Source organism: Struthio camelus, chromosome 13 (assembly GCF_040807025.1).
Source record: "Struthio camelus isolate bStrCam1 chromosome 13, bStrCam1.hap1, whole genome shotgun sequence".
Classification (NCBI taxonomy): Eukaryota; Metazoa; Chordata; class Aves; order Struthioniformes; family Struthionidae; genus Struthio; species Struthio camelus.
The window spans coordinates 6,932,462-6,959,563 of record NC_090954.1 but is presented as its reverse complement, the minus strand read 5'-3'; the positions used below and the strand labels follow the sequence as shown (position 1 = coordinate 6,959,563).

The following is a 27,102-nucleotide window of genomic DNA, read 5'->3' as shown; positions in this document are numbered from 1 at the left end:
CACAGCTTCTTCAACCAGTCAACCCTACGTAGTGACTTAGTGATCGTCACATGTCAACTTTAAGCCAAAATCTTCATGCATCTTGCTGCCGTATATTTTGGTTCTTGTTCAGAAACACGGACCTATGCTTGTAGGGCCTCATTCCTCCTTTTTTGTGCAATGTGTTTACTTCAAACCAAACATTATCTTTGCCTTTTTGCAAGTCTCATGGAAATAAATTTGAACTTTTAAGGCCTGTTATTTTTGAGGGAATTTGAGCATATTTTTGGAACTATTTAATCTGTGTTTTTGCACATGTGAGCTCTGAGAAACTGTTGATATCTTTTTCACATCCAAATTTAGAAATAAAAGTAATGCTTAATAACAGTACCCTCTGCAGCCATATTCCCTAGCTTAACAGCCTTAATTGCATTAAAAGAGACAGCAGTCGAGAAACAGCGGCTATGGCTTAAAAGTTAAGCCTTGTTTTCAAAATAAAGCTTTCTAAAGCCTATCTTTTAATCCAGTATTGCCCTGTTTAAATGGACTTTTTGAAATCATAAAAATTGGTAAGACACGGCAGAAGAATTTAAGTAACTGGCTGACCAGAACTCTGTATTAGGATGAAGGAAGCCATCTCACTAGGAACAACCACGCAGAACTCTGCTCAGTTTACACAAAGGTATAAAGTCACACCATGTAAGTTTAATACACTAGCAAAATATTTATTTTATAATGATAAAACAGAAGTGAAGGATTTTTTTGGTGTGCACCAGTAATTGTAGTAAAAGAATAAGGGGATTAATGGACTCTTTATACATTTCAATGACAAAAATTCATAAAGGTTAGCAAATTCAACTGTTCTCCATTTACAAGCATAAAACTTACCATAATACCCCCCCAAACACATATATAAAGAATTATAGTTTTAAAATCTATAAAAAGTAAAAAATATACAGTCAGAAGATCTAACTCTTATTCAAATCTTTAATATAAAATTGTAAACATTTATTTACACAAAGGAAATGTGTATAACAAAATTTTGAGCACCCTTTTCAATTGAATCGTGGTTTTTGGAAGGCAGTGGATGTTGCACAGTGACACTCTCACCTTTCCTACCCAACCAAAACCGCAGTTTATAAATAAAGCCATGGGCGGCTGGCTAGGTAAAGTTCAGGGGAGCTACGTTTTATTGCTCTGAAGCTGCAGCAAATGGAAAGCCCAAGTGCATATTCAGACTGCTACATGTGAGAGGGCATAAAGGCAAAGCCCAGCCCTACCCACGCACCTATGTACATCTAAACCGTATTTTTATTTCTATTGAACTGTTTCAACATTGTTACAGTGATACCGTATTTTTAACGGTTTGATCATATTACGTGGACAGGGACCAAACACAGAAGGGCTGTTTTTTTTTTTTTTTTTTTTTTCCCCTACCAGGTTAAATGCTGTCAGGATCCTGTTCACATTCAAAGACCAATGGGCATTACAAGCCAGTTTGCCTACAATCGCACTTAAATTTAGTTCAACAGTACCATGGCCACTACAGACAGGGCCCTGTCATCAAATCCAGATACCTTCCTGAACAAATCCTCTGGTCAAGCAGAGCAATATCCACCTTAACTTCCAGAAACAGTGGAGGAAAGTACATCTGCATTTTCCTGGATAGTTAGCTGGACTGCCTTTTTGGTAGTAATAATGCAAACAGCAGATGTTCTTTCCCTCCATTATGAAACCAAAACCGGATGGATTTTATTTTGACTTATTCAGAAATATAGCCTGTGCACAAAATCTACTGGAGAATGTAGCAGATTTCACCACAATCTAAACAGGGAAGAAAGAAAATCTGAGTCCTGCTACCCTGTTATTTCTCTGAAGGGTTTGTAAGGGGGAGGAAAAAAGTGACACTACAGGATGCCACCTGAAATTATGAGGTCCCAAGCACCCCCAAAAGGAAGGGAAGGCACACTGGTGCAAAGTTAACCCTAAAAATAAAAATACAGCAAATACTCCTCCCCCTGCCATTGCTAGTTTATCTATATTCTTCTAAAGATACTTACCTTGGACCAGTTTTTGGCTTAACTTAATAGTAAACCAAACTCACTAGCTCTTTTCTTAGATTGCCAGTATAAGAAAAGTTAACATCAGTTATTTGCATATCAACTACTTATTCTAGAAAATATCAGAAGAGTGTCAACAACTAAAGTCACTAACACCTTCGTCTTCCCATCCAAAGACAAACTATGTTATCTTTCCAAAAGCTCTACGAGGGATTAAGCCTGTTTCAGTGAAGTCCACTATTCAATGGTGGGATCCACTGATCAATGCATATTTTTCACCAACAGTTCACCATGATACAATATCAAATCTGTTTAACAGAGCATAACTAATCCACACTAGGTAAGTGTGTAGGGCAAACGATGTTCCATGCATATTTGGAAAGAGTTAAAATATTAGTGTTAAAAAGCAGTTTTTAAAAGTGCAAATTGTCTGATAAAGAAGCTGCAGATACAGTAAAATATTTTCCTTCTTCAAATTCCATGTTATCCTTCACTTCCTCTCTCCCATTCTGGAAAAAAAAAAAAAAAAAAAAACCACACCCAGCAACAACAAATCCTCTCTCAGCACTTCTCTGCAGCGCAGAAAACTCCTGAAGAAACCAGTCTGTGTTGAAGGAAATTGCTTTAAAAACCACAATGCTAAGTTTGGTTAGAAAATTTAAAGGAGTTTTCAAAAAAATGCATTTAAGGGAAGAGGTATTTGTGCATTTAAAACAAAAGCTTTCAACTTTATTTTTGTTTTAAAATAAACGTTAAGGCAAGGTGGTTTGTTGGTGGATAGGGGATTTTTTGGTAGAAAATAAGGACTTTGGAACACTGACTGTTCCCACTGTGTTTTTGTCCTTTCTGGGACTGACCCCAACACGTGAGGGAGAGGGTCTCCTTGGGCTGAGCTGAAGAACCAGCATCTGCTTTAAGGGATATTAAAGAAGTAAACCCACCTGTCAATAAGAAAGATTATCAAACTCATAACCCAGTATTACAAAAAAGGTATTTAAAGGGGGAAGACTTCCATGTTGGAGCAATCCTGATAACAAATACTCCCAGGCTGCCTGTGCTGTCATTGCTGATAAGGACTTTTCACCTCTCAGTCAAATCCTTTTTTTCTCATTTTATCCTGAAGTGACAAACTCTCGTGCTCGTGATGTCACTGGTAACTTTTGGGCATGAACTGATCTCAAAACTTAGTTTACTTTTTAAAACAAAGAAACAACAAGATGAACTGTCATGAAGCAAAGCCTTCATTTAAATACAACTACCTTTGGAAATAAGTTATCAAGAAACAGGTGCAAAGTAAATGGCTTTACAATTCATGTTAAACCTACTATAGTTTAAAAGTTCTCCCATAAGAAATTCCCCCTTTAAACACAGCAAGGTATAAGCCAAGAACTGTGCCCCTCTAAAACAGAGTGCAAACTGCAGCTTAAAAGACTACAATCTATTAAGAAGACTACCTAGGCTAACTAGCCAGGTTTTAATACTTTCTTTCATCTATCACCAGCATCTAGAAACATTTACTGTGAAATATCACTTGCTTATTGAGAGTACAGGCACATGCTTCAGCGATGGAAAAAAGAAACAATTCAAAACATCTTGCAAGCATACTCAGTTGCATATACCCTCTTCTCAAATAAAAAAGTCAGAAGTTTGATGGAAATTACTGTACTAGCATGTCAAGCTATGAACAATAATGATCGCAAGTAACAGCTGCGGGAGACTAAGCCCTAACCACAATTTGTGCAACTATTTGCTTTCTTTCTGAACTACTTCTGTGGAATTTTACCTTTAAATAATTAAAAAAATAATAATTTCAGAACACTGCAAGTGAGATTTCTGAAAGGCTGGCCAGGACACACACAATTCTGTTTGACCTGCTCAGATGTGCGACGACCTAGAGACATCGAGATAAAACATACTATTCCTGCAGATCTGCTTGGGTGCGCCATACCATATATCAACGTTCATTGAGAAGCAGCTCCAGTCCCTTTCCCAACCATTTACCTCTAATGCCTGCAAGTCTCCTCAATGCCACAGGATTTTTGGTCCAAGTGTTGTTTGTATTCCATGAAATAATTAAAAAAAAAAAAAAGTAACCCCCCCCCCAGCCCCATTTTAATGAGTTCCTAACAACTCATCCAAATCATTCATCCACTCCTCTGAAGTCCTGTTTTTCAGCAAAGAGTCTATCAGATCTGTGTCACCAGTTAAGTTCTGAAGTCCGTTATTGCCCGACTGGCTGCTGTAGGCAAAAGGCAGCTCTTGACTGGTTGTCCTCACAGGGTACCCTTGGCTACAGTGCAGATTACCTCTATTGGGCAGTTGCTGATTGGGATTCTGGTTGAAAGCAGTCAGATCTGGAACAGTCTGGTTCATGCCAGGCAAGACTTGCTGTGAGGGTACCTGCTGCTGCGTAGGTGGGTTTGTCCGCTGCTGTGCGCCTAAAGACGACGACAACATCTGCCCAGAGACAGCAGCATTCATAGAGGTCATCGGTCTGCTGGTGCTTAGGCTTACCTGAGGCATTCCTTGAGCAAACTGTTGGTTGGCCATCTTTAGATGACTTTGTTGCATGTGGAAAGAGGAGCTGGCAGTAAATGGTCCTAAGCCACTGTTTCCTTGTGTCTGACTGTTAATATTAGGGATACCTTGGTGTTGCCAAGATGGATTTTGAGCCCCCATAGCAGCTGGTACTCTTGCCATCTGTGGCTTAGATAAAGTTGCATTCAGTGCACCTTTACTGTGCTGCTGAGAAATACTTGAGTTTGCTAAGGTATTCTGCCCATACCCAGCAGGAACAGCAGCACTCTGACCCAAGCTGCCTTGTCTCTGCATTGGTGGCTGTCCGTTGGCACTTTGAGCTGCATGCTGTGGAACCATCTGTGTCATACCAGATGCCAAGTTGTACAATCCCCCTCGCTGCATGTTTTGCATACTGTTATACTGAGTCACACCCCGATCCTGCTGACTGGAGCCTGACTGGAGTGGAGGAACAGAACTGTGCCCAGGTCCCATCTGGATCATGTTCTGGGTCTGAGGAAACATCCGTGGACTACTCGAGTTGGACTGTCCTAAATTACTTACCCCAGGCATGGCTGAAGATGACCCTGAAATACAAAAAAAACGTTTTGTACATTAAGTATCTTGGTTCAACCAGAGCCAGTCTAAGCCTGTTGACCCTATACTCCAGAGAGGAAGAAAGGAGGTACAGCTGCATTTATATAGACCAATTTATGGAACTGAGAGACAGCAGTAATTCAATCAAAGAAAACAAAAAGTGTAAATTGCTGCCCAAGTTAGCGCCTCCACCTTGATCTCAAACACAGATATGACTGCCACTGTGAAAAAATATGAATGCCACTTCCGTGAGTTCAACATCATTCTGAAAAAAAGGATTTAAAGACAGGACCCCAATATTTCCTTCTGAACAGAAGCATACACATATACTTCAAAGTGCAGGCTCAATATACCAGGCTCTTAAAAAAAAAAAAAATCAAATCACTTACTGCACATCCGTTGTCAGTTATTCTGTGCATACAGCATGTATCTCATATTGTACCATGGTGGTATTCCAGTCCTACGCTTTCATAAATCTAGAAAGTTCTTCTACTCTGTATAACTTTCAGCAATTTTTTGTCATGTATCTTTAGGACTTCCACGGTGAAACATTCACTACGTTAATATGCAAAGACTGATAATCAAACAGGATGATTTGCAAAAATAAGCCCTCTCAGCAAACCAAAAAGACACCAAAAGACCTTAGCCCTTGTCAACTCTTTGTCAAACAAAAAAAAAAAATACTGAACTAAAATGCACCTATCCACAACCACACATACCTTAGTGTCAATTAAGGGAAACTTACCTGCACTAGTACTTTCTCTTTCCATCTGCAGAATTTTGGTATTTTAAGAGAAGTGAAGAATGTTAGCTCTTCACTGATTTATACTAGTTAAAGCACACCATAAAAGCAACAGTGTTACAGAAAAGAAAAAGGAGTCTTACTGGAATGGTACAGTGAAGAGGAAGCACACATACCAGGATTTGAGATGCAAAGAAAAGTTATAGTCATTATGACCAGGAAAAACTTTTTAAATAATGTTGACATTCTTTATGGCAACATGTATTCTAACAGCTCTACTGCTGTACTTCTGTAGAAAAGCTGACAGAAAAAAATATTTTAGTGCAATGTCTGATGGATGCGACTTATCATTGCTAAAACATGATCCTTTTGTATTGGTAATCAAGTTTTCTCAGTTAAGTAACAAAACCCAGTCATAGCTCTACTAGGCGCTGCATAGTCATGAACACTAAGAATGAGGTTATGCATCTACTTGCATCCTTGCCCTTCAGAGTTAATTTTTTGGGGAATATAAGAGCAAGGCAATGAGCACATTTTCTGTGCTTTTGGTTTATTCAGAAAAAGAGTAAGCAGCAGCTTCTGGGCACCGTTAGGTAAGGATTTGTCAGGTAAGGAGATTAGTGTTTTTTGTTCTTTGTTTTTTTTTTTTTTTTTTAAACTGCTCTCTAGTTCTTCCGCATTCATGATTCTATTTCAGCTTAATGGTAACACTTTTTATTTATCAGTGTTAGCACATTGAAGACGCTGCAAATTTCTTCTACAAAAAACCCACACAGGATACCCATATGTAACGAAGGGAATTAGAACTTGTATTCCCCTCTAAATATAGCAGGGGTAAAAATAGAGTTTGAAATTCATCCTGGTAGGTGAAGGAAGTCAATCATGTGTTTTTTGTTAATGAGGGCCTGTGGTAAATACAAGCAGAAGAGATGTTAGGTTTCAGAAAAACATGAATCCTAACATCACACAAATGCAGGAAAGTTAAGGAGAATTTACAGCCTGTAAAAGGAAGGGGGGGGGGGGAATATAAGACGACCTTTAGAAAAATTAAGGTACTTAAGAATTTTGTCCATTTCCAAAGCAATATTAAAGATTCGGAGGTGTAAGTTCACCTAAGCAAGGTACTTGGGACAAAGGAGGTTGATAGTTTTTAACTGAATCATGGTATAGCTCAAAACATTAAGGCATAGCAACACAGGAAGATGATGTATTTAAATTAATTAAAAGCTATCTAGTTCAGGAACTTTGAAGACACATTGCTTTTATTCCTTATACATACGCATGTATATAGCTTCCCCCCCCCCCTTACCTGTGAACTGTCCAACCTGTTGCTGGTAAGGATTCTGTGGCTGATCCTGATACTGAGGAGGTGGTCGAGTCAGGTGCCGCTGCAGCTGTTGCTCTTGCTGATGCCGCTGTTTCTCCTAGGAGAGGTCCAATATATGAGAATTGGAAAACAAGTCAAGCGTTTTCCAAGGGTGACTCTCTTAGGTAAGGATCAAGCTATCTTTTATGCGGAGCTGGTAATTACAGGGGCTCCAGCGGCACTAAAAGTCAATTCAGAAGGTAGTCGGTTCTCAAGGTTCAAACAGTCAATTTAGCCTGATAAAGGACAAAACTAGGAACTCGGAGACAAGATGACAACAGCGTGCATTACAGAAGCTATTGCAATGCATGTCCAAGTCCTTCAAAACACTGAAATCAGGGATGTTACTCTTTCCATCAGTAATATATTCAACAGATATTTTCAGAAATCCTCTAAAGACGCTAACTGGTACAAAAGCGAGAGAACAAAAGCAAGCACGTATAAAAAATTCAAACATACTTTTTGCTCCATGCCCCCATACCAATTTTAATGAGATACCTAAAAAAAATTACAAGTCAAAAATATAAATGCTGTTATAAACAAAAGTAAAAAAAAAATGCAGATGTAAATATTTTCTAGCCTTTGTTTTCAAAAAAACAAAATACAAACCCAAATTATTATACACTACAGGTTTTCCTAGACGATTATGGCTAACTTCACAATTAAAAGTTTTAACAGAAGCTGTATCAGATTTGTAATCACTGTTTAAAAACATTTTGTTAACGATTCACTAATTCACTTGAAACTAAGTCTAACAATGATTCCAAATAAATAATTTTGCCTCTTCAAAGAGGTCTCCAACCTATACCTAAGTTAGGCTGTATCTATCAGAAAAACAAAACAAGTAAACCTTCTATAAAGAAGGTTTTGGGGCTAAAAGGAAATTTTAAGCCTTTGGGGAAAGGAAGAGAGAAGAGAATGCATGTGTACGTACACGCACTACTTCACCAAGATCTCTTACTGCACTGTTAAACAGCCAAAAGGCTGCTTTTACAATATGACACATATAAGGGGTAGAGTTTCCAACTTTTATTCCAGAGATGAGGTTAAATCAGACTGTTCTGGGAGAACTAAGAAGTGATGCAATGCTCAATTGCCTACTTATCTAAAAGGCTGCACAGGGCATAGAGGGGGACAAACTCCCTTCCAAGGGTATGGTGGCAAAGGAGCAAGTAATAAGCCTTTAAAGAAGAGGCTAGCACAACGTAGCAAATAGGCAGACACACGTCCCTACCGTTCTTTTGAAACGTCTACAGCTAAGAAGCTGTTGACACACGCAGAGGAACGAAGAGCGCAGGCTCCTTGAAAGAAAGGACCTGCCACCCGCGGGACCAGCCAAACCTGAAAGAGGCTGACCGCAGAAGCCAGGGAGAGATGCCACAGTTCTACGAAAAACCATGAGCTTGACACGTCTGGCTCAGCAAAAAAGGATGCAGAACAGCAAACGTGAAGAAAACTTTAGAGTAGCAGGGAATGGCACCGAAGTCACTGGAAACTACAGTTCTCTTGCAAAATAGAGACCGATTGTTTCGGAAGCCTTTTTGTAAAACTACTTCTGCTATCATACGCATCTGAAGAACTAAATATCAAATTAGAACGCCAACACGATCTAGGGTGACTGGGCAGCTCGAGACCGAGAAACGTCACAAATGCAGTCTCCAAGTCTGACCAGCAAAGAGCACCAAAGCAAAGCTGCTCCTTCATTTGGGTTCAAAGTCCCAGCATCACTGTACAAAGATACAAGTCAATTGTAGTCATCGTAACTAGGGCAGAAATTGTGTTTTAATACCACCAATATTTGCTATAGTAGGAACACATACTGTATTTCTGGCTAAGAGGCAGGAAATAGGAAGAAAAAAAAATTTCAACACTATGTTCGAGATGTCACTTATCACCTCATTAATACACCACCCTTCTGTTAAGAGCTCTGATATGAAGAAGTTTGATAACAGTATCAAACTAAGTCCTTTACATAGCTAAGAAACTTGTTACTGAGTCACAGCTCAACTAGACATTGCACATCACCAATTCATTAGTACCACACAAATACAAACAGGATGCCAACATCCCGTCTTTCCTCTCTCCGCACCATCTTTCAAAGAACACCCGTTTGTCCACATTTTGGGAGAGTACAAACACTAGTAATTTTTATCATCTGATATTAACATACAAAGCACCAAAGAACTGAACGATTTCCTAAAAAGAAAGTGCTGGATTTATAAATGAGTTAATATATGATACAGAAACCATACAGTAAATCTGAGCTCAGTGATGATTTGGGCGTTCTTTGTCTTTCACAGACTTTGACAGTGTATTCACACCACACCGTGCAATATTTTTTCCACCACAATATTGCTTTAGCTCCGTCTGTAGCACGCATTTTTAATGAAAGTAAACGTATGGCTAACGATAAAGCACTGGCAACTGCAGTCTCCTGTTTTACCTACACTGGGTCAAGAACTGAAGGGGCTTTTCTGGCTCCAAAGGAGCAACAGTGCTTAATCTAGTCTTAGTTCTAACCAAAGTATCACACGTGGTCAAAAAAAGAGATTAGCCATGACTTGTCATAACTATAGTCTCACAATACTGCAGGCTCTCCTCATTCAAGATTTCACATATATTTTCAGCCTGCAGGAGAGAGTGTCATTTCCTCCTCTCTTAAATAAAGCTTCTGATAGTCAGTTGCCTCAATAAAAGCTAACTTTTTTCAATAATCGTTACCTGACCTTCTCTCTCCAGCTCTATTTTCCACACTATTATCACAGTGAAAATCCTACCTACCAGGACAACTCCCAGCTTTAAAAGCTGAATATGTTTAAGTTTCTCAGCTTCTAACAGTGCTTTAAACTACGGAAATGACATATGTCCAACAGTTCTTATTTGAAGGACTCCAGAGCATTTCAATGTACTTTTTTTTTTTTTTTTTTTTTTAATTCTTAGACATATACACAGTTCACTGGCTTCTCTTCAAATCACTGGCTCTTTTCTTCATTATCCTCAAAGGCAACACTTTTCAGCAGTACAGATCACTGCTTTTTTTTTTTCCCCAGAAGATGTGAACAGCAGGTTCTCGCTGCGTCTCACATTTCTTTGGAAATTAATTTCCCATTTCCTCCATACTAGATGCTCGTAATTTCTTTGTACATATACTAGCTGAACAGGCCTGTATGGGCTTTTTCAAGGACGCAGAAAAGCACAGATAATGAGAATTAAGGCCCTCTGGGCTGATTTCTAGCTGAAAGACTTGCTTAGATAGGTTCACACAAGGAGGCTGTTTCCGAGAGACATGAAAGCACCTTTCTGCACAGTCTGAAGGGTACCAGAGTTAATTAGTTGGTTAATAAATTTCCCCCCCCAAAAAACAAACAAAAGACACTTCAAAATTTGAAATATAACTGCTGTGGCACTCACACAGAAGAAAGGCAGAAAGCATATTCAGCTTATAGATAGAGTCCATCTATACTCTTTGCTCCTACTTTTAGGGCTCTGGAAACATATCAACAGTATCCCAATCTTGTCTTTTATTTTGCTCTCATTTCATTTGCCTGTCTTCCTCCACAAAGAATCACACCATCACTGTTAAGATACCTTCTCTCCCTGTAGTTATTGTCTTGCGTTCCCGCACTGCTAAATTCCACCTGTCTTACACTCTTCATTCACAACCGAGCCTTGTAATCGCAGAAAAACTAAGCCATAGCAGTTAAATGTATTTGGGATACTTTTACATAGACATGCAAAACAGCAATTACTTTTATGATACCAAAATGCCTTGTAGCTTACATCCCTTCTTTTGCAAGGTGATAACTGTCCTGCAAGATTTCAAGTGCAACTTCAGTCCACCAAAGTAAATCAGTGCAAAGACAAAAGACTGGCTCCTCTTACCTGCTCAGCTAGAAGATGTTGCTGTCTCTGCCCCATTAAGAACTGCTGCTTCTGTTGCTCCATGAGCAAGTGCTTTTGTTGCTGCTCCCTTTGCTTCTGCTGGTCCATCAGCATTTGGTGTTGCTTCATCACTGCTGCTTGCTGCTGATTGCTGAGATACGGGGTGTTGCTGTGGTTACCTGCCATGGACACTGTGGGAGGCTGGGCACCAATGCCAGGGCCCGGGACAGAAACAGGAACACGAGGAACATTAGCAGAAGGGTTTTGATCCTGCAGAATACAAAAAAATGACACGAGTTACAGAAGAAGGTTAGCTCTCTAGACTTTACAAATCTCACACAGTTATGTAGATGAGCAAAGTCACTTTCATAGTGAAAACCACAATGTGTACTACTCTATCTTTTGACAGGATAAAGCAGACTGACTTTATAAAGTATGCACAGGGACAGGAATCATATCCTCAAGAAAACAAAAATGATCAATTATTGTTTTTCTGTGCATTTACAAAACTATTTAATAAAAGTTAGAACAGTTCCCTATATTGTCATCTTTACGCAGTAACTTCTCCATTTATGAAGCTTCTGAGGCAAAGCGTCATACAGTTTTCAATTCAGCTCATCAAAACCAGCCAAAGCCCCCTTTATCAAGGGTCATACATAAAAGTGAAAGCTTGAAGTTAATGTCAGAAGCTCCACAACATTCAGGAAAAGAGGGGTTAACCTCAATCTCACTCACCATACTTCCCAAATTCCAGCTCAAACAGACGAGTACAACTTTGTAGGCTTCTAATCAGCAAGAGGAATGCTGCAAGTTACAAATAGCTCTTCAAATCCACCAACTGCAGTTAACTTCGGTAGCAGGATTTCAAGCACTGTTTTAGATTATCGTTATGCCAGACATTTAAATCCTACCTTTTCCAATAACATTTAATTCAGCAAGCGCTTATGCTTCTCCTCTTGAAGCTGCTTTTGGTAGTAACATAATATTTTTTTTTTTACACGTGCAGGTGAAGGGGAGGAAGGCTTATCACTGACCAAAATGAAGAGTCTAATGCATCTTTTCCGACAACGCAATCGCTACTACCTTCCACAAGAGAGAACACTACAGCATAATACTACAGCATTAACCTAGTTTTAATATTTTCCTTCATAAGCGTCTGCTTTTTTAGAAGAGAAATGGGGGAAAAACATCAATTACCACTAAGTAAAATTAACATGAAGCAATTACAACTTGATACAGTCGTCTTTGTACCAGTACATCCCTTTGAAATTTGAGTGGCAACTCGCCGTTTCTAATCGCAGTTCAGCCTCAGCTCCAATTATGCTAACAAATATCACTTTCAAGTTTAGAATTCAGCTAACATTGCTAAGACTGTTGGTTTTTACTCCTTGCAGTCGCATCAGAAATCATGAGCTAAATACAGGTAATGCTGTGCTAACTTGTTCTACATGCAAGCTTTGGACAAATTCTCCAGAAGTGTTAATTAATACTTTTGTTACTTCAGTGCGAGTGTGGCAACCTGTACGTAATGTAAGGTCACCTTTAAGTTTCTCGGTGAAGGAGAGATGTGACACACAGTCATCTTGACCCTTCCCCTTCGTCTTCCACCAAAATATTGAGATTGTTATTTCTGATAGATTTTAAGGAGATTTAACTTACCTGTGCCTTACAAAGCACACAGTGGTCTCATTTTTATTTTTACATCAATGTGATCTTTACCACAGATAGTTCAGATCTTCACCAGATAGTTCTGTTTTTTGTTTTTGCTTTGCCTTACTGAGGAAGCATAACTAGATTAGGAGCTGCACCACTCTCCTTTTGCTAGGAGAGTTTTAGTCCTCATAACAAAGACCTTTTTTTTCCCCCCTTAAAGGGTCATCCAGTATGTGCATTACAGACAAATTACAAATTTTCAAGTCTCTTCCCTTCCATCCACTACATAGATTTCACCTGCAGGATACCTGGAATACCAGGTGTATGTTGGTATTTATTATCATGAATTCTTTTATATAGCATAAGGCAAACAAGCACAATCCACACCTCTTTACAGGAAAATCCGAAGCATATTACTACAGGCACACAAACATTACTATTATTAACTTCATTCTTGAAGACAGATCCCTTCCCATGCTTCTCCAATTCCCATCGATTTAACTAACGCACATTCTTAGATTTGAAAAGGCCCAAGGAACACCGCTCCAAAAAAGCAATGCAGCTCTCATCCATTTAAAAAAAAAAAAAAAAAAAAAAACAGGCAACTTGAAACGTCTGTTTATAGTAAGTCAACTCTGATAGAAATCAGGGACTGAAAAGCAGGTAAAGAAAGCAAGGCTTGAGAACGTTGTTTAACATCACAGTTTTAAATAAGTTATTTTAGGCAAAGTTTACAAAGCATCTACCTTTGCAAGCAGCAACTTCTTAGAAGTGTGACAAAATTTGTTGCCCACAAAGTATATTAAGCTGGAAATCACAAGTTACCAGGATGACTTAGAAGTGGATATTAAAAACTGTCCTCAGCAGAAATACACAGTTCTCGATTCTTTTCGCAGCTTATTTTAAAGCAGAAAGTTAGAATATGAAAACATGCGGCAACCGTTTTGAAATACTACTAAGTAATCTGTGCTCCGATCTTACCTATCCAACATCCTCTTGCAAAACCTTAAATCTGCTACTAACAGCAAAAATCATATTCACCTGACTGTGTGGCAGTAAAGGTCGGTAGGCAATGTTTCCGGACTTCGGCTTCAGCAGGATCATCCCATTTTGGTCTTCGCTTACGTGAGGCAGCGGTGGCTGCTGGCGTTGTTGTATGTAAGCCAACATGGAAGCCTTGTTCTGAGCAGGTACTGTAACTCCCTGTTCACATTCCACTTTATAATGCGAAAGAGGCTTGGTGTTTCCGTAGTCTAGCATAGAGCCTTGACTATTCACAGGGTTCTGGTTCAAGCTGTTTTGCTGATGACCCAGTATACTCACATGATAATTGCCTCCGGCTCTTGGTGAACTTTTATTTCCCATATTAGACATCATGAGCTTCTGATTGTTGAAGTCTGGCTGGTAAACTGAAGGACTGGTGGGATTTTCCATGGTGTATGGGACAGCCAGTGGACTGTGAGAAGGCCCAGACTGTTGCCAGCTAGACATCTGATTAGCTTGGTGGACCTGTGAAGCTTGTTGCTGGTTCTGCAGCATCTGGTCTCTCTTCTGCTTGGCAGCAATCTGCTGAAGTTGATGAGCAGAGGACATTTCTTTGGCACCTCCTGTGCCCTTCCCAGGTAACAACACATTAGGGAGAGGCCTCTGGACGTTCTGAGAGTGGTTTGATGCCTGCATCATGGGCTGGTTCGGATTTTCAGTCATTGACTGACTGGAAGGCTGAAACATAGCCTGAGAACTACCAACTGCCGGAGAAGCAGCACTTACAGGTACAGAAGCAGCACCGATAAATGCTGGACCTGAAGAAGTGGATCTAACCTGTGGAGATCCCATCTGTTCCTGTTCAAAGGCTGCTGGGGAAAACTCAGTCTTTATGTTAATATCTTGTGGCAACGGAGTCTGTGCAGCTGAATTTGAAGAATCTGCATCCTTTTTCTCTTCAAAGTCTTCATTAAAGAGATCCTTCATGTCTTCATCAGGCACTGATCTATTAAGCTCATCAATAAGCTCCTTCCATTCTTGCTCGTTAAGATTAAGATCAGGCATCAAGTTGTTCTGAGAAATAGAACCCCCTGCTCCAGCAATCATACAAGGAAGATCATCTACAGGCTCCTGCTTGAGTTCTTTATTCAAACTCAAAGGAAACGAGTCATCAGCATCACCGCCTCCATTCATTTGCAGGTTGGAATCTGGAAGACACTTTTTGCTAATGCCATCTAGCCCCATTGAATGTTTTCCATTAAGTTGTAAGGTATCTCCACCAGAAGATTTCTTATCAAGATGATGCAGTGGAGACATAGGGGGCATTCCATTGGAAGAACTGCTTACTCCACCAAGACCATCCTCACGACGTAGTTTCTTGGAAACAGAAAATACATCACCATAGCCATTCTGCTGGTCTCCGTTCTGAGGGGAAGCAGCGCTATCAAGCTTTCTTTTCACAGTCTCATGGAGCTGCTAAAAACAAAAAAAGAAGTTTTTGAGTTACATAAAAGTTATATTTCATACATACATACCTTTGTTGCCATAGGATTTGTTTTACAAGTAAACATACAAGATGACATCCTCATAATCTGCTAGGATAAATCTTCAAGTACATACTAGATCAAACATAACCAACTCATTCAAACAAAAACAAAAGCTGACAAAAACTTTGAAAATGATAAAAAGCTGAGAGATTGCTACGAACCAGAATATAATATGCCTTTTTGTCTTCAAAATACAGAAATACAGAAGAAAAAAACTCTATTTGTTTAATATATTCAAGTCCAATTGTGCTGTAGGATTGCTTTATAAAGCAGTCACAAGTTTAAATACTTAGAGAAAGAGAGTCCTTTTACTGTGATTACAGTTTTTGGAGATGTGCGTAAATTTCAAACCATCATGTTTTTGGCACTAAGCAAAACCAGCTTGTCAGTAAGTGCCCATTGTCCATTTCACACTTATCTAAAGAGTGACTCAGAATCCAATCAATCCTATCACAGCAGAGTAAGTTTATTCCCCTTTTTTCTCCTCCATGACATTTACCAGCTGCTAGGCTACGCACAAAGGTGACTGGAGCACCAGTCAGCTTGTCTCATTTCTAGTGAGCACACCTATTCTTTTTCTTGTAGTGCCACCTAGAAGCAACTAGAGGGAACAGCAACAGGATCTCTCTTTCACAAGGACAGTTTGGGACCTTTATTCCAACTTCACATTTCTAGCTACATTGTTTCAAGTGTAAACTTCTTTCCAGTGACCTCAAAAATATCTGAAAACACAATTCATGCACATATCAAAGACGACTATAAACTGTTCCTTCCCTCGGTGCATGCTGTAAAAAACGTTGTGCTTTGCTTCCCCTGGGATTGCTACACCAATGCAGATAAACCTGGGGGGCAGAGATGCTGCTCAAATGGAGCGGTGCGTGTTTAAAGAGGAAGAGCTCCCACTAGCTCCTCTGACCTGTAAGAGATGCCTTTTCAATCCTCAGGGGGACACAGGAGGCGAATTCCCACAAAGAGCCACCTGTCTGGAGTGCCTGTGCCATCCTTGTGGTTTGCTGCACAACAGTTCTCTCAAACTGTAGAAGGAAAGCTCACTAAACCAACCTCAAGACAAGTATGTTTATTCTAATGTTACCTGCAGTCTCCATAAGCAGTCCACTAACCCTTGGGGAAAACTGTCTCATCCGAAAACAAACAAGGGAAACCTCAAAATCTCAGCACTCAAGCAAAAGGTAGTACGTAGAGCCAGCATAAACTATTAGAAGAATTTTATAGCACTTGTCTGGGCAACAACACGCTGACTTAGGGATAGAAGGCTGTTTCACAGATAATTTCTGTTTAAACAGCCTACTGTTAGCCGATCTGAGGAAAGAAACGCCATTTAATGCTTGCATAGGTAATGGCAAAATCTTATATTTTTATCTGAGGGACAGATTGCAGCTGCCAGGAGACCGTGATCTTCTAGACTCTTCGTGGAAATGGCAGCACAGCAGCGAGATCAGCAGAAGACTTAGTAAGAGGAGGTGTACGTTTGAAGAGGAGGCTAGAACTTTATTTTTTTAATCTGAATATTAGGTCTACAGCTTGGAGTAGCAGATCTAAAGCAAATTTTTCAAATACTGACTTGAAAGAATACAGGAAACTAACTTTTTCATAAAAAGATAAAACAAACAAGAACAAAGAGCGAGGAAGCTTTAACTCAATCACAACATTTGGCTTTCAGCAAGTTTCCTATTGTTTACTTAATATTCCAACTGGGAAAACTGAAGCTCAAGGTGGATGAGTAACTTGCCCAAGGTCATACGATGAGTCAATCCCTCAAAGATTGGAAATGGATCCTCCTTAACTTTAAATCACTAGGGAGAAAACACTCCCTGATAACTGACATACGAGTAATAAGTTTACTTTGTACGTGCAACACACTCTACTCACGGTCGAAGTGAATTCCTACAGGAAAACAGAACATGCCCCCATTGAAGGCACTGCTATAATTATCATCCATGTAGACAACTCCAGTCAACTAGGATTGTGCTAGAATTACAGCTGTAACTGCACACAGTTCATCATGGGCTACAAAATCAACCTACGCTGCTGAATAAGTATTCCAGAAATTAATCTATGCAAAGGTCTGCTGTTGCACCTACACCACTTGCAATATATACAGCTAGCTAGTCTAAGACTAGCCCATTCACACTCATAAGCTGCACTTACTGTAGCCTAGATAAAGACGCAGGCCCCTAATATCCATCGCACGCTCTCACATTGTCTCTCAAACTGCAGAAGCTTTCAAATCTGTACGGGCATCAGTGGTCATCGTAATGCTCACGTATTGGATTCTTAACTGATTGGCATCAGTTGTTCTAGACAAAGTCATTCTTTCACCTCAAACTATATTTGTCAAAAAATAAAATGAAAAATAAAGGGAAGAAAATTAGAGAAAAGAAACTTTCATAACTTCACTAGTGAGGTAAAAATTTGGTGGTGACTGCTTCCAACCTTGCTTCACCTCTGCCAAATCTAAGATCATTTGGAAGGTATCTTACCCATGCAAGAGGGCCAATATACACATACACAAGATGACAGTCTGCTTATCGTATGAGGAAAGACTGAGCCCAATTCTTAACAGTACACTTGACTTCTGAATTTTAGAAGCTCTTTATCAACAGCACTCACATGCTAGTTCATTTTTCACACTAAAAAACAAAAGCCAAAAGCGTACCTGAATATGGTAGCAATACCTCTCTACTGAGGTTTATGCCATTATAGTTACACTGCCTGCAATATAGCCAGCTAACCAGCTTAAAACTAACCCACATATGCCTACAAGCTACTCTCTAACAGAGCTGTCCGTTCTCCTTCCTCCCCTCCCCGAGATAGTGCTACAAAAATTTGCAGGTGCAGTTCCTTCTCCTCTGCCAACAGAAATACATCATGATACCTTCTGTTTATTCATTTTACTCATTTTTAATTTTGAGTGATGGAACCCAAAATTCTCACAACCAATACATTCATACAACTGCACTGCAAATAATGCAGCCTTCTCTTGTGAGGTTGCATTTCTTCCATAACATTTCAGCTCCCGATTTCTAAATAGAAAAATAAGCTTGTTAAACACAGAACTTGCGCTGTGGGTCTGGCTCTACCCTCAAGCCAGTATGGGGTGAAAAAATAACGTGGAGGTTGAGAGATACAAGTCAGACAACAAACTCTGAACATATCACACAGCCCCAACAGAGTTCTCAAGGCAAGAAAAACCTGTTCTCATCTGACAAACCTCAAAAAAGAACAGAAGCTCTGAAAAAATAAATCAATTTACTACTAGACTAGGAAAATCCTTTTAGCTTTAAGCTTGCTGTCTACCATCATTTTAAGCATGGGGCCCTCTGACACGCTGCTCGTGGTTTTCTTAGTAGGATCAATCAATGTTATTTATAACACATGAGCCAATTTTTTCCATTGTCACAAGACGGGATACAGAAACGCATTCCCCTGTTCTCTAAGCCTACTCAGTTTCCCAACAAAAGATGAACCTCCAAATTCTCTGCAGCAAATTTATTTAACCTTGCCCAAAATTGATATACAAAAAGCATTCATCCCGAGTATTTCGATCAATATAGCAGCCATGCAAAAAAGAGAGAGGCAAACAGGCCTCAATCCTTTGGGCCAAGACAGGACACGCAGTCTCATGAAGAGGCCTTCAAGAACCATAGGCAGCATCTCCTCCGTACCACATCATTAGAGCTACATTTTGATCACATGTCCAAAAACAGACACTCCACAACGTGATTAACAGATATATTCATTTTGGCAGAAGTACAAATGCAAGTTAGGCCATAACTGTGGATTCTTTGTGACCAACACACGAACAGATAACAAAACGGTGTCTTCCATCACTACACAAGGGCTGTCCAACACAAGCAGCGTCCGATCACATAATTCAATGCACACGCATGCTATATATAACTGGGACATAGGACCAAGACGCAGGGGTGGACGCATGTTCCGTCACATGACGGGGCTTCCACCAGGCTCCTAAGAACAGACAGCATGGGATAGGCTACATGAATTGTTCTGCTAAGCTGTAGTCAAACTCTGCCTTAAACCCATCAGTTTTACCACAATAACATGCATCCACATTGCAGTCTTACTGCACATAAACTTTGTCAGGTTTCATAAAAACCGGCCACAAACTAACATGGAAGCAAAAGAACAAGAAATAGGGAAAGATTTAAAACTTGATCTCCAGCTTTTCTATTAGCAAATTCACTGGCAGAGTTCAACACTCAGAATCCAGGGTAGTGCTCTTACTGCACTGGGGGAAAGGGGAAAGGGTCACTTCAATCAAAAAAGTTCACTTACTACTTACAGTGGCACAAAGTTGTTCCACTTTTTCAAAAGAGGAAAAGATCACTCCAGAAGTCAAAAAATACAAGTGTCAAATACACAATACTTTAAATTACTTTTAGATAATCATCTGAAACCAACAACATTTCAATGTGTTAGAACTTAACAAACATGAAATGCTATTTCATGTTATCTTCTTGAAAGCATGAAATCTTGCAAACTGTAGCGTTTTAAACAACCAAAGACAGGTGACTGAAACTCCATTTCTAAAAATCCAATAATTTGGTATACTATGAGACCTGTAATTGAAGGCAGAAAACAAATGTATTCTAGAAACTGCACATAAGTTCAATTTTTGCAGAAAAATCCCTAGTAAAAATTGTAGAAACAAAACTTAAAAACCTTGTCTTTTATACTGCGTCTTTCAGGCTCTAATTTTTAAAATAGCTGCTAAAGAAGTTAAAATATTCTTACAGGATTCAATAGACCTTTTTTGTTTTGCCTTTTATTTGCAATAAGTTTACCAGTTCAGGCTTAAAATTAAGTTATGTCGACAAGGATTCATTGCGAAATATCAGCAAGAGAAACGCCGTACTAATCTCCAAACACAGTAATAAAAACCTAGTTCCAGTTATGCCTTCCAGCCTAGATACCAGCATTTTCACCTGGAAGGGGAAACTAAAATAGAATACGTGGGTTTTTCTTCAGTGGAAGTGCTAATGTTCTGGAAGAACAGATAAGCTCACACAGACCAGAGCTTGTAATGATAGGTCCTGTACAGACACAGCTAGATTCTCCTCTCCTGCCTGGCCAAGGACAAGAACAAAAATGACAACCTCTTGAGCTGGAACAACAACGCAAATATCAGAAATCATAATATATGCATATTGGATAGGAATCAGGACATTTTGACTAGATGACACACTAAGACCTCTGCATTTACTGAGCACCTATATACAGCTTCCAAAGTTACACTGTCCTTGCAAGGAAAGCGTTTTACTACCAACTGTGTTACTGCATTCCAGCATGTTGTCAGAACCAAACTGCTGGACTAATTTTGACTTTTACTTTAATTCCAGAAGACTTTTGTATTTGAGTGACTGCCTGCTGGAGTGAAGAAGGGCTGTGGATATGCACGTCTATAAATATCCCAGTCTGCATTAGTCACAAGGGGCAGCTTCTGCTACAGGAATTGTTCTGCTGAATCAAAAAAACTGCTGTGCCTTCAGCTGCAACGCCGGATCCTCCACCTCACTTGAACTTAAGCAGCAGCAGCAAAGCAGTCACTCCCAGATCTTTACAATTTAGGAAGCATCACTGCATATCTAACTAATCTAGTAAGGGAAATGTTGCATGTTTGAAACAATACCTCACACAGAATTAAAAGGAGACAAAGAAAAACCTGCCTGAGTTGTTGGGCAACAAACTATCAGACTTGTCAGCAAAAACAAACAATGGTGGCAAGACTACAACTGTAGTATAGTTATGTATAAATAACGTGGAAATAATTTGCTATTTTTGTGGTAAAACAATTTCACAATTTAACACCCATGTACCACAGCCTGCACAAAAATCAGATCTTCTTGAACTGTTAGGGTACCAGTCTGAGCTTTGTTAGTAGACTGTTTTTAGCGCTTGTCAATACAATCCAGGCAAGATTTCCTTCAATTTATTACTTGTTTTTTTTTTTTTTTTTAAAAACCAAGAAACACATTTCTCCACCTTTTTCATACTTCATTTAATTTTATTTTTAAACCTTTTATTTGGTGCCTTTGCTCAGCTAAGGTTAACTTAGCACTTACCTATTTTCACTATAAAGACTTCTATCACTCCCAAGTAAATCCTTGGTTACTAATGCTGTTCAGATTTAACACAAAGCATTCCCAAGACAGGCCACTGACTAGATCATCTCTGCCCGCTCCAGAAATAGTTTGTGGTTTTGTGGCAGTCCTAGACAAAGCAAACCATCTACACAACAACTGTTCACAGGTGGAAAAAAAAATAGTAAGAAACACCGAGCAGGTCTCCTACCAAGAGACCACATCACAAAACAAGCAGCGAAGATGAAAATACAGATCTTAACACCCTGCTCATTCATGTGTCAAGAAAATACTTTCTGCTCAGCTCAGTATTAGACTACATTATAATCTATCCAGCGAAACAGAAGAAAGCCCACCTTTCCGGTGTACAGAATTTAAACTAACAAATAGTTAAAATGAACATTCTCAAAAGAGAAACTGGCAAAGAGCAGAAAATGTGTTAGATGACAAGCCCTTTCTCTTTCCAACTTCTCTGTTTCTCCAAAACGTAAGATTAGCACAAGGGATAAAACATAATACTAAACATCATCTGCTTTGAACATAGTCGTAATAGTGTCCTCTTAAACAGGAACGTGAAGCACATTTCAGCTTTTCCATTAAATAATGGTCTCAAGTTCTTTGGTTTTGTTTTGTTTTTTAAAGAGGAAGCTGAAGATTTTTTCATTTTTTCCCCCCCTCAAATGAAGGGCAGGTTACATGGCGCACAGACCATCCAGAGGTACTTCTGTATCCAAACTGTATTTTCTTAGTTTCTGCACGCTCAAATTCTAGCATTACTGAGCAAGAAAAAAAATGGGATGAAGCTGCCCCTTCTGTTCGTAACTCTAATCCATCCAGTTGCAGGATCTAAAAGACAGAAAAGACCACTGGAAGAAAAATTTGATTCGGGCCATGTGAAAAATCATATAACATGCTATAAAGGAAGCGGTGGTGCTCATCCTGTTCCCCCAGCTAGTCTGAAGCTGCCAAGTAGAGCAACAGGGAGTGCATACACTGGGCACTGTATGACACTTGCTGCAAGTGTAGCTTCAGGTCCTTCCGCTGCAAGCCATCAGATGCTAGATCATTTGGCAGCTCACATATCTTTATTTACACAAACTGCTTTCTCTCTGAAAGACCAAAATAAGTGCTTCGTTAGCGTCCAATACAGAGCACTAGTTTCTAAGAGAAGATTCACATGGAGCTTTATGGAAAACTCCTGATCATAACAGCAGCAATAGTGCTGTTATAATAGGACTATTGATACAATGCAAGTTTAATTGTCCCAGTAGCATTCTTTTGAAAGGAATGTGCCCAGGATATTTTAAAAACAAGATAATTTTGGTGGTAATCCAGAAGTTTACTGAACACTGTAAACCATATCCACGTCCTTCCCCTACACACAGCAGCACATGCTTAGTCTTGACAACAGTTACATGATTGCTAGTGGTAAAACATCAACTTCTGGGTTAGAGAGGAACCCTTTATCCTAAAGGAATGAAATTAGCAGCAGAGGTTTGTTGTCGTTGTGCTATTTTTTTTTTTCCAAACTTGAATTACCAACTTTATACCCTAGTAACGAGATGATGAATCAGCAACTGCAATTAAGCTTACAGTCATGTATCCTAGGAAGGAAACAGCAGGCCAGCACGAGGAAGAGTCATTCATACACTAAAATCCTCTTCTGTTGTGTAAATTGGCCACTGGCAGCAGCTTCCTGCACAAGAAGGGCTTCCCCAGATGTGCACTGTATTTCAAAACCACACTGCTGCTGAGAGTCCTCATTATAATGGATGCTAATGAGATCAAATCCACATCCAAAGCAATTTGGAAGAAATGCCACCAATGAATCAGAGATATCTTTCTTTTAGAGAATCAATCAATTTGAAGCAGCATGGTGGCAGTTTAACGTGTCAAATCCTGTTGCTTAAAGAACTCTGTGTGTGTATAACAAAAATACACATTATTAATGGTTAGAGCCCCATACACAAAAAAAAACTCAGAGCCCAGAAAGGAAGCAAACAGAAATTCCATCAAGTCTTCGGGTAACAAAACATGAGTTTGAGTCATCTGAGTTCTGACACAATTTACACTCAAGATCGGCCTACCAAACAACAGGTACCCAGAAAGCATTACAGAATCACTGTACGCTCTTCCTCCGAGACTTTTCTTTCTCTATTGTATGAGCGCTATAACGATATCACAAGGATTCCAGTCTTCAGAAAAGCCTGCATGTCCTAGATTCTCATAGGTATGTTACCAACAGAAGCAATTCGGCCAAACACTTTCATTTCACATTGCATATATTACAAACCACGCACATGCTTGTCTAGCGCTAGTTACGTTAAAGCTGACATCAGCGTGCCCCACATCATGTACAGTACAAGCACACAGTAAGTGCTACTGTGATACTATTTTAAAGTCTGCAGCCAAGTGAGATCCAAGACAGTAGAGAATCACAGCCTCCCTTCTTCTGTTCCAATTTGATCATGCTCAAAAACTCAAAACACATAGGCCATCTTAAAAACATGATTTAACGTATATGTTAACTTGAAAACGTATCATATTAATGCCAGCACCACGTTTTCAAGGCGTTCAAAACAGCAGCATTGTATCATTTTCAGGCAGGTCACCATGCAGAAATACCTGCTTTCGTGAAAGAAAGCGGGCAACCTCTGTGAGGTTATCCTACTAACCTACATTACCGACACATTAGTATAGCCTAGTACCTTTAAAGGGCACAGAGTAAGTTAAGCAATAGGCAATAGCTATCTTAATATACAAACACAGCTGTATGAATATATCCTGACAACTAGAAATGCTAGAGAAGCCAGAGAAACATGAAGACTTTGGGTTAAGCCAGTTTTTTAATGGGTGGAGTGGGATTCCCGTAGTGTTCACACCCACTACGGAGCGGCAAATAAGCAGCTGCCCTTCCAATACCATTCCACTAAAATTCTTTCCAGTATGCAGCAGAATTAGTGGAGACATTATCCAAAATATATGTATCAGTAAAAAAAAAAAAAAAAAAGTGTCCTCATGCAGCGATCCCGCTAAACTCCCACAGCCTAAACTAAGGCACAAACAAAACAAACAAAAATCCCATAGGCCTCGCAGTACTAGTGTTCCCCTGACAGTTCCTCCAGAGACAATTTCGGTGAAATAGCCAGAACCACAACTCAGCAGGCTGCACAGAAAGCCGCTCGGAACGGCCCTAACAGTGGCAAAAAGAGGCATGCAAGTTCTTTCCCCCCCCCCCCCGCTTCCTCCTCATCAGACCGTTTTCTGCGCACTCTTCCAGCGCGCAGAGATGACAGGAGGGAAAATAAAGCAGCCCGTGCCGGCTGCTAAGCGGCACCCGCGCAGGCACGGCCGCTCGGCCCGGCCGGCCCCGGCCCCGGCCCGCCCGCCCGCCGCCTCCCCCGGCCCCGGCTTACCGCGATGAGCGTGCTGCTGCGGCCGTGCTGCTCGCCGCCCGCCGCCTCGGCGTCCAGCCCGTTGGCCCCGCTCCTCTCGGCGCTGCCGGCGGCGGCGGGCGGCGGAGGGGGCGCGGGCGGCGGCAGCGGCGGCGGGGGAGGCTGCCGGTGCTTGCCGGCCCGCTTGGCCTTGGCCTGCAGGCAGCGCTGGTGCAGGGCGAAGGTTTGCTGGCGCTCCAGCTCCAGGCGCTCCGGCGATACGGCCTGGTAGCGGGACTCGCAGGCGCTGTGGTGCCGCCGGCAGAGCTCGATGCGCCGGCGGAGCCGCTCCATCACCGCGCTGTGCCGCGGCACCACGAACTCCGCCATGGGGCAAGGGGGCAGCACCATGGACCGGAGCGCAAGGGGGGGGGGGTGGTGTGGGGGGAGGCCGCCGCTGCCGCCGCTCACCGGCTCCTCACGCCGCCCCCCGCCATGGCGGGGGCGCCGCGCAGGGCGGGCGCGGGGCTCCCCCCCTCGGGCCTTGCCCGGCCTCGCCGCCCGCCCCCTTCGCCGCCGGCCTTACCTGGGCTCGCCCGCCCGCCCGCCCGCCCACCGCGCCCCCGCCCCGGCCCCGGCCCCGACGCCGGCCCGCTCCCCGCGGCGTCCCCCCCGCCCCACTTCCTCCTTCTCCCCCGAGGCCGGTGCGGCGGCGCCGCTCCCCCTCCGCCGGCGCTGCGCTGCGCAGCGGCCGTTGCCCGCTCGCCCTCCGGCCCGGCCGCGGCCCGCTCCGCTGCCCCGGGCGCGGCGGGGCCCGGCGGCCGCTGCTCTCAGGCGCGGGCCGGCCCGAACCCCCGACTCCCCATTGTTATCCGCGCCGCCGCCATCTTGAAATTGTTTTTCCCCTCAAGAGCCGAGTTGAGAATAAATAGGCGGAGCTTCCTGGGTGGCGGGCGACGTCACGCTCGCGTCGCGCGTCACGAGCGCTGAGGGACATCGCCGCCAGCCAATGGGAGGGCGGGGGGGAGCGCGGAGGCGTGGGCGGGCAAGGCGGCCGGCAGGACGCGGCCGACGGCGCGTTTAAAAGGCAGGGGCCGGGAAGCGGCGGGGGCGGGGCTTGGAGAGAGGCCAATGGCGCGCGCCGTGGGCGGGGCCTGAGGAGTGAGTGACGGGCGCTCCCCCCCCCCCGGCCGGGCGCCCCCTCGCCCGGACAGAGCGGGGCAGCGACGCCCTCCCCGCGCCCCTGCCCCGAGCAGGCAGCTGTAACCTCTCTCTCTTTCCCTCCCCCCCTTTTCTTCAGGGCTTGTGGACAGCTGGGTCCCAATCACAACTTGTTCCCGTCAAAAAAAACCAACAAACGCGATCAAGACTTAAGCCCCTTCAAGCTAATTAGACGAGGCAGCCAAAGCGATTTCAGTTTCTTTATTGATTAATTTTACATTATAATTTATTCAGGTTTTAATATATGCATACTGCATCTACAGTGACCTTTTTGAAATGGACAGGTCTTTTGCACAGAAGAAGTCACAGTCCTTGTTTACGAACACCAAGGTTTTTTCATTGCTTTTTTTTTTTTTTTTTTGAAACCTTGAGGCAATATTGGCAACTACAGATTAACGAGGAAAGGCTTGAGGATGCGGAGACTCCTGGCAACAGCCCTGCCTGTGCCACCACCAGGTAAGGGGAGCGCTGCTTTGGCAGAAGGAGAACAGAAAGCGAGGGACAACCACAACCCCAGACCCCTCCACGAGCACTTGGCTCCTGCGAGGATCCCAACCCGACACAGACAGTCTCAGCACATTGTACAGCCCACATTCTCGAGCTGTGATAATTCAGCATTATCAGAGCTGCAAGGACAGCTCCTATTTGGTTATATTTCTAGAGCAGGTTAGTAGGCACCAACTCCCTTCACTGAGCACCAGGTTCCAGGACAAAAAAAAAAGAAAAAAAAAGAAAAGGCTTCAGCATTTCTAGTATCCTGTATTCCAGATATCTAACTGCCCATAAGCACACTTGATGTTTGTTCCTTCTTGATTAATCTCAGCCTAAAACCCCTCCCTCACCCCAGACACAGCAAGTTCAACTTCTGGGAGTTCATGCTCTCCAGCAGCTGCAGCCCTCACACACACACGCGCACCCCCCCACACAGTCAAATACACCTTCGCATACTTGAAGGTGTTTCAAACCTAGCTCACAGGTAGCAACCAAGCAGAGCTGCAGTACTTGGAAAACGCTGCCATGCTTTACAGGCATTCTTTATTCTGAATAAAGAGATAGCT

At 41.8% G+C, this 27,102-nt stretch overlaps 1 protein-coding gene across 2 annotated transcripts; it reads right to left on the bottom strand.

Annotated features, from left to right (window-relative positions):
• Positions 1–948: 948 nt before the first annotated feature.
• MAML1 (mastermind like transcriptional coactivator 1) lies at positions 949–25,360 on the bottom strand. 2 transcript variants are annotated; one of them, XM_068959589.1, is made up of 5 exons: positions 24,866–25,360; positions 13,838–15,253; positions 11,144–11,413; positions 7,205–7,319; positions 949–5,143 (listed from the first exon to the last, which is right to left on the bottom strand). In XM_068959589.1, the coding sequence occupies exons 1-5, from the start codon at positions 25,232–25,234 to the stop codon at positions 4,152–4,154; spliced, it is 3,162 nt and encodes a 1,053-aa protein (XP_068815690.1). In that variant the 5' UTR covers positions 25,235–25,360; the 3' UTR covers positions 949–4,151. The 2 variants fall into 2 exon arrangements, with proteins under 2 accessions (XP_068815690.1, XP_068815689.1); XM_068959588.1 differs by having other exon boundaries at positions 13,838–15,256; positions 24,866–25,359.
• Between the last annotated feature and the right edge of the window lie 1,742 nt (positions 25,361–27,102).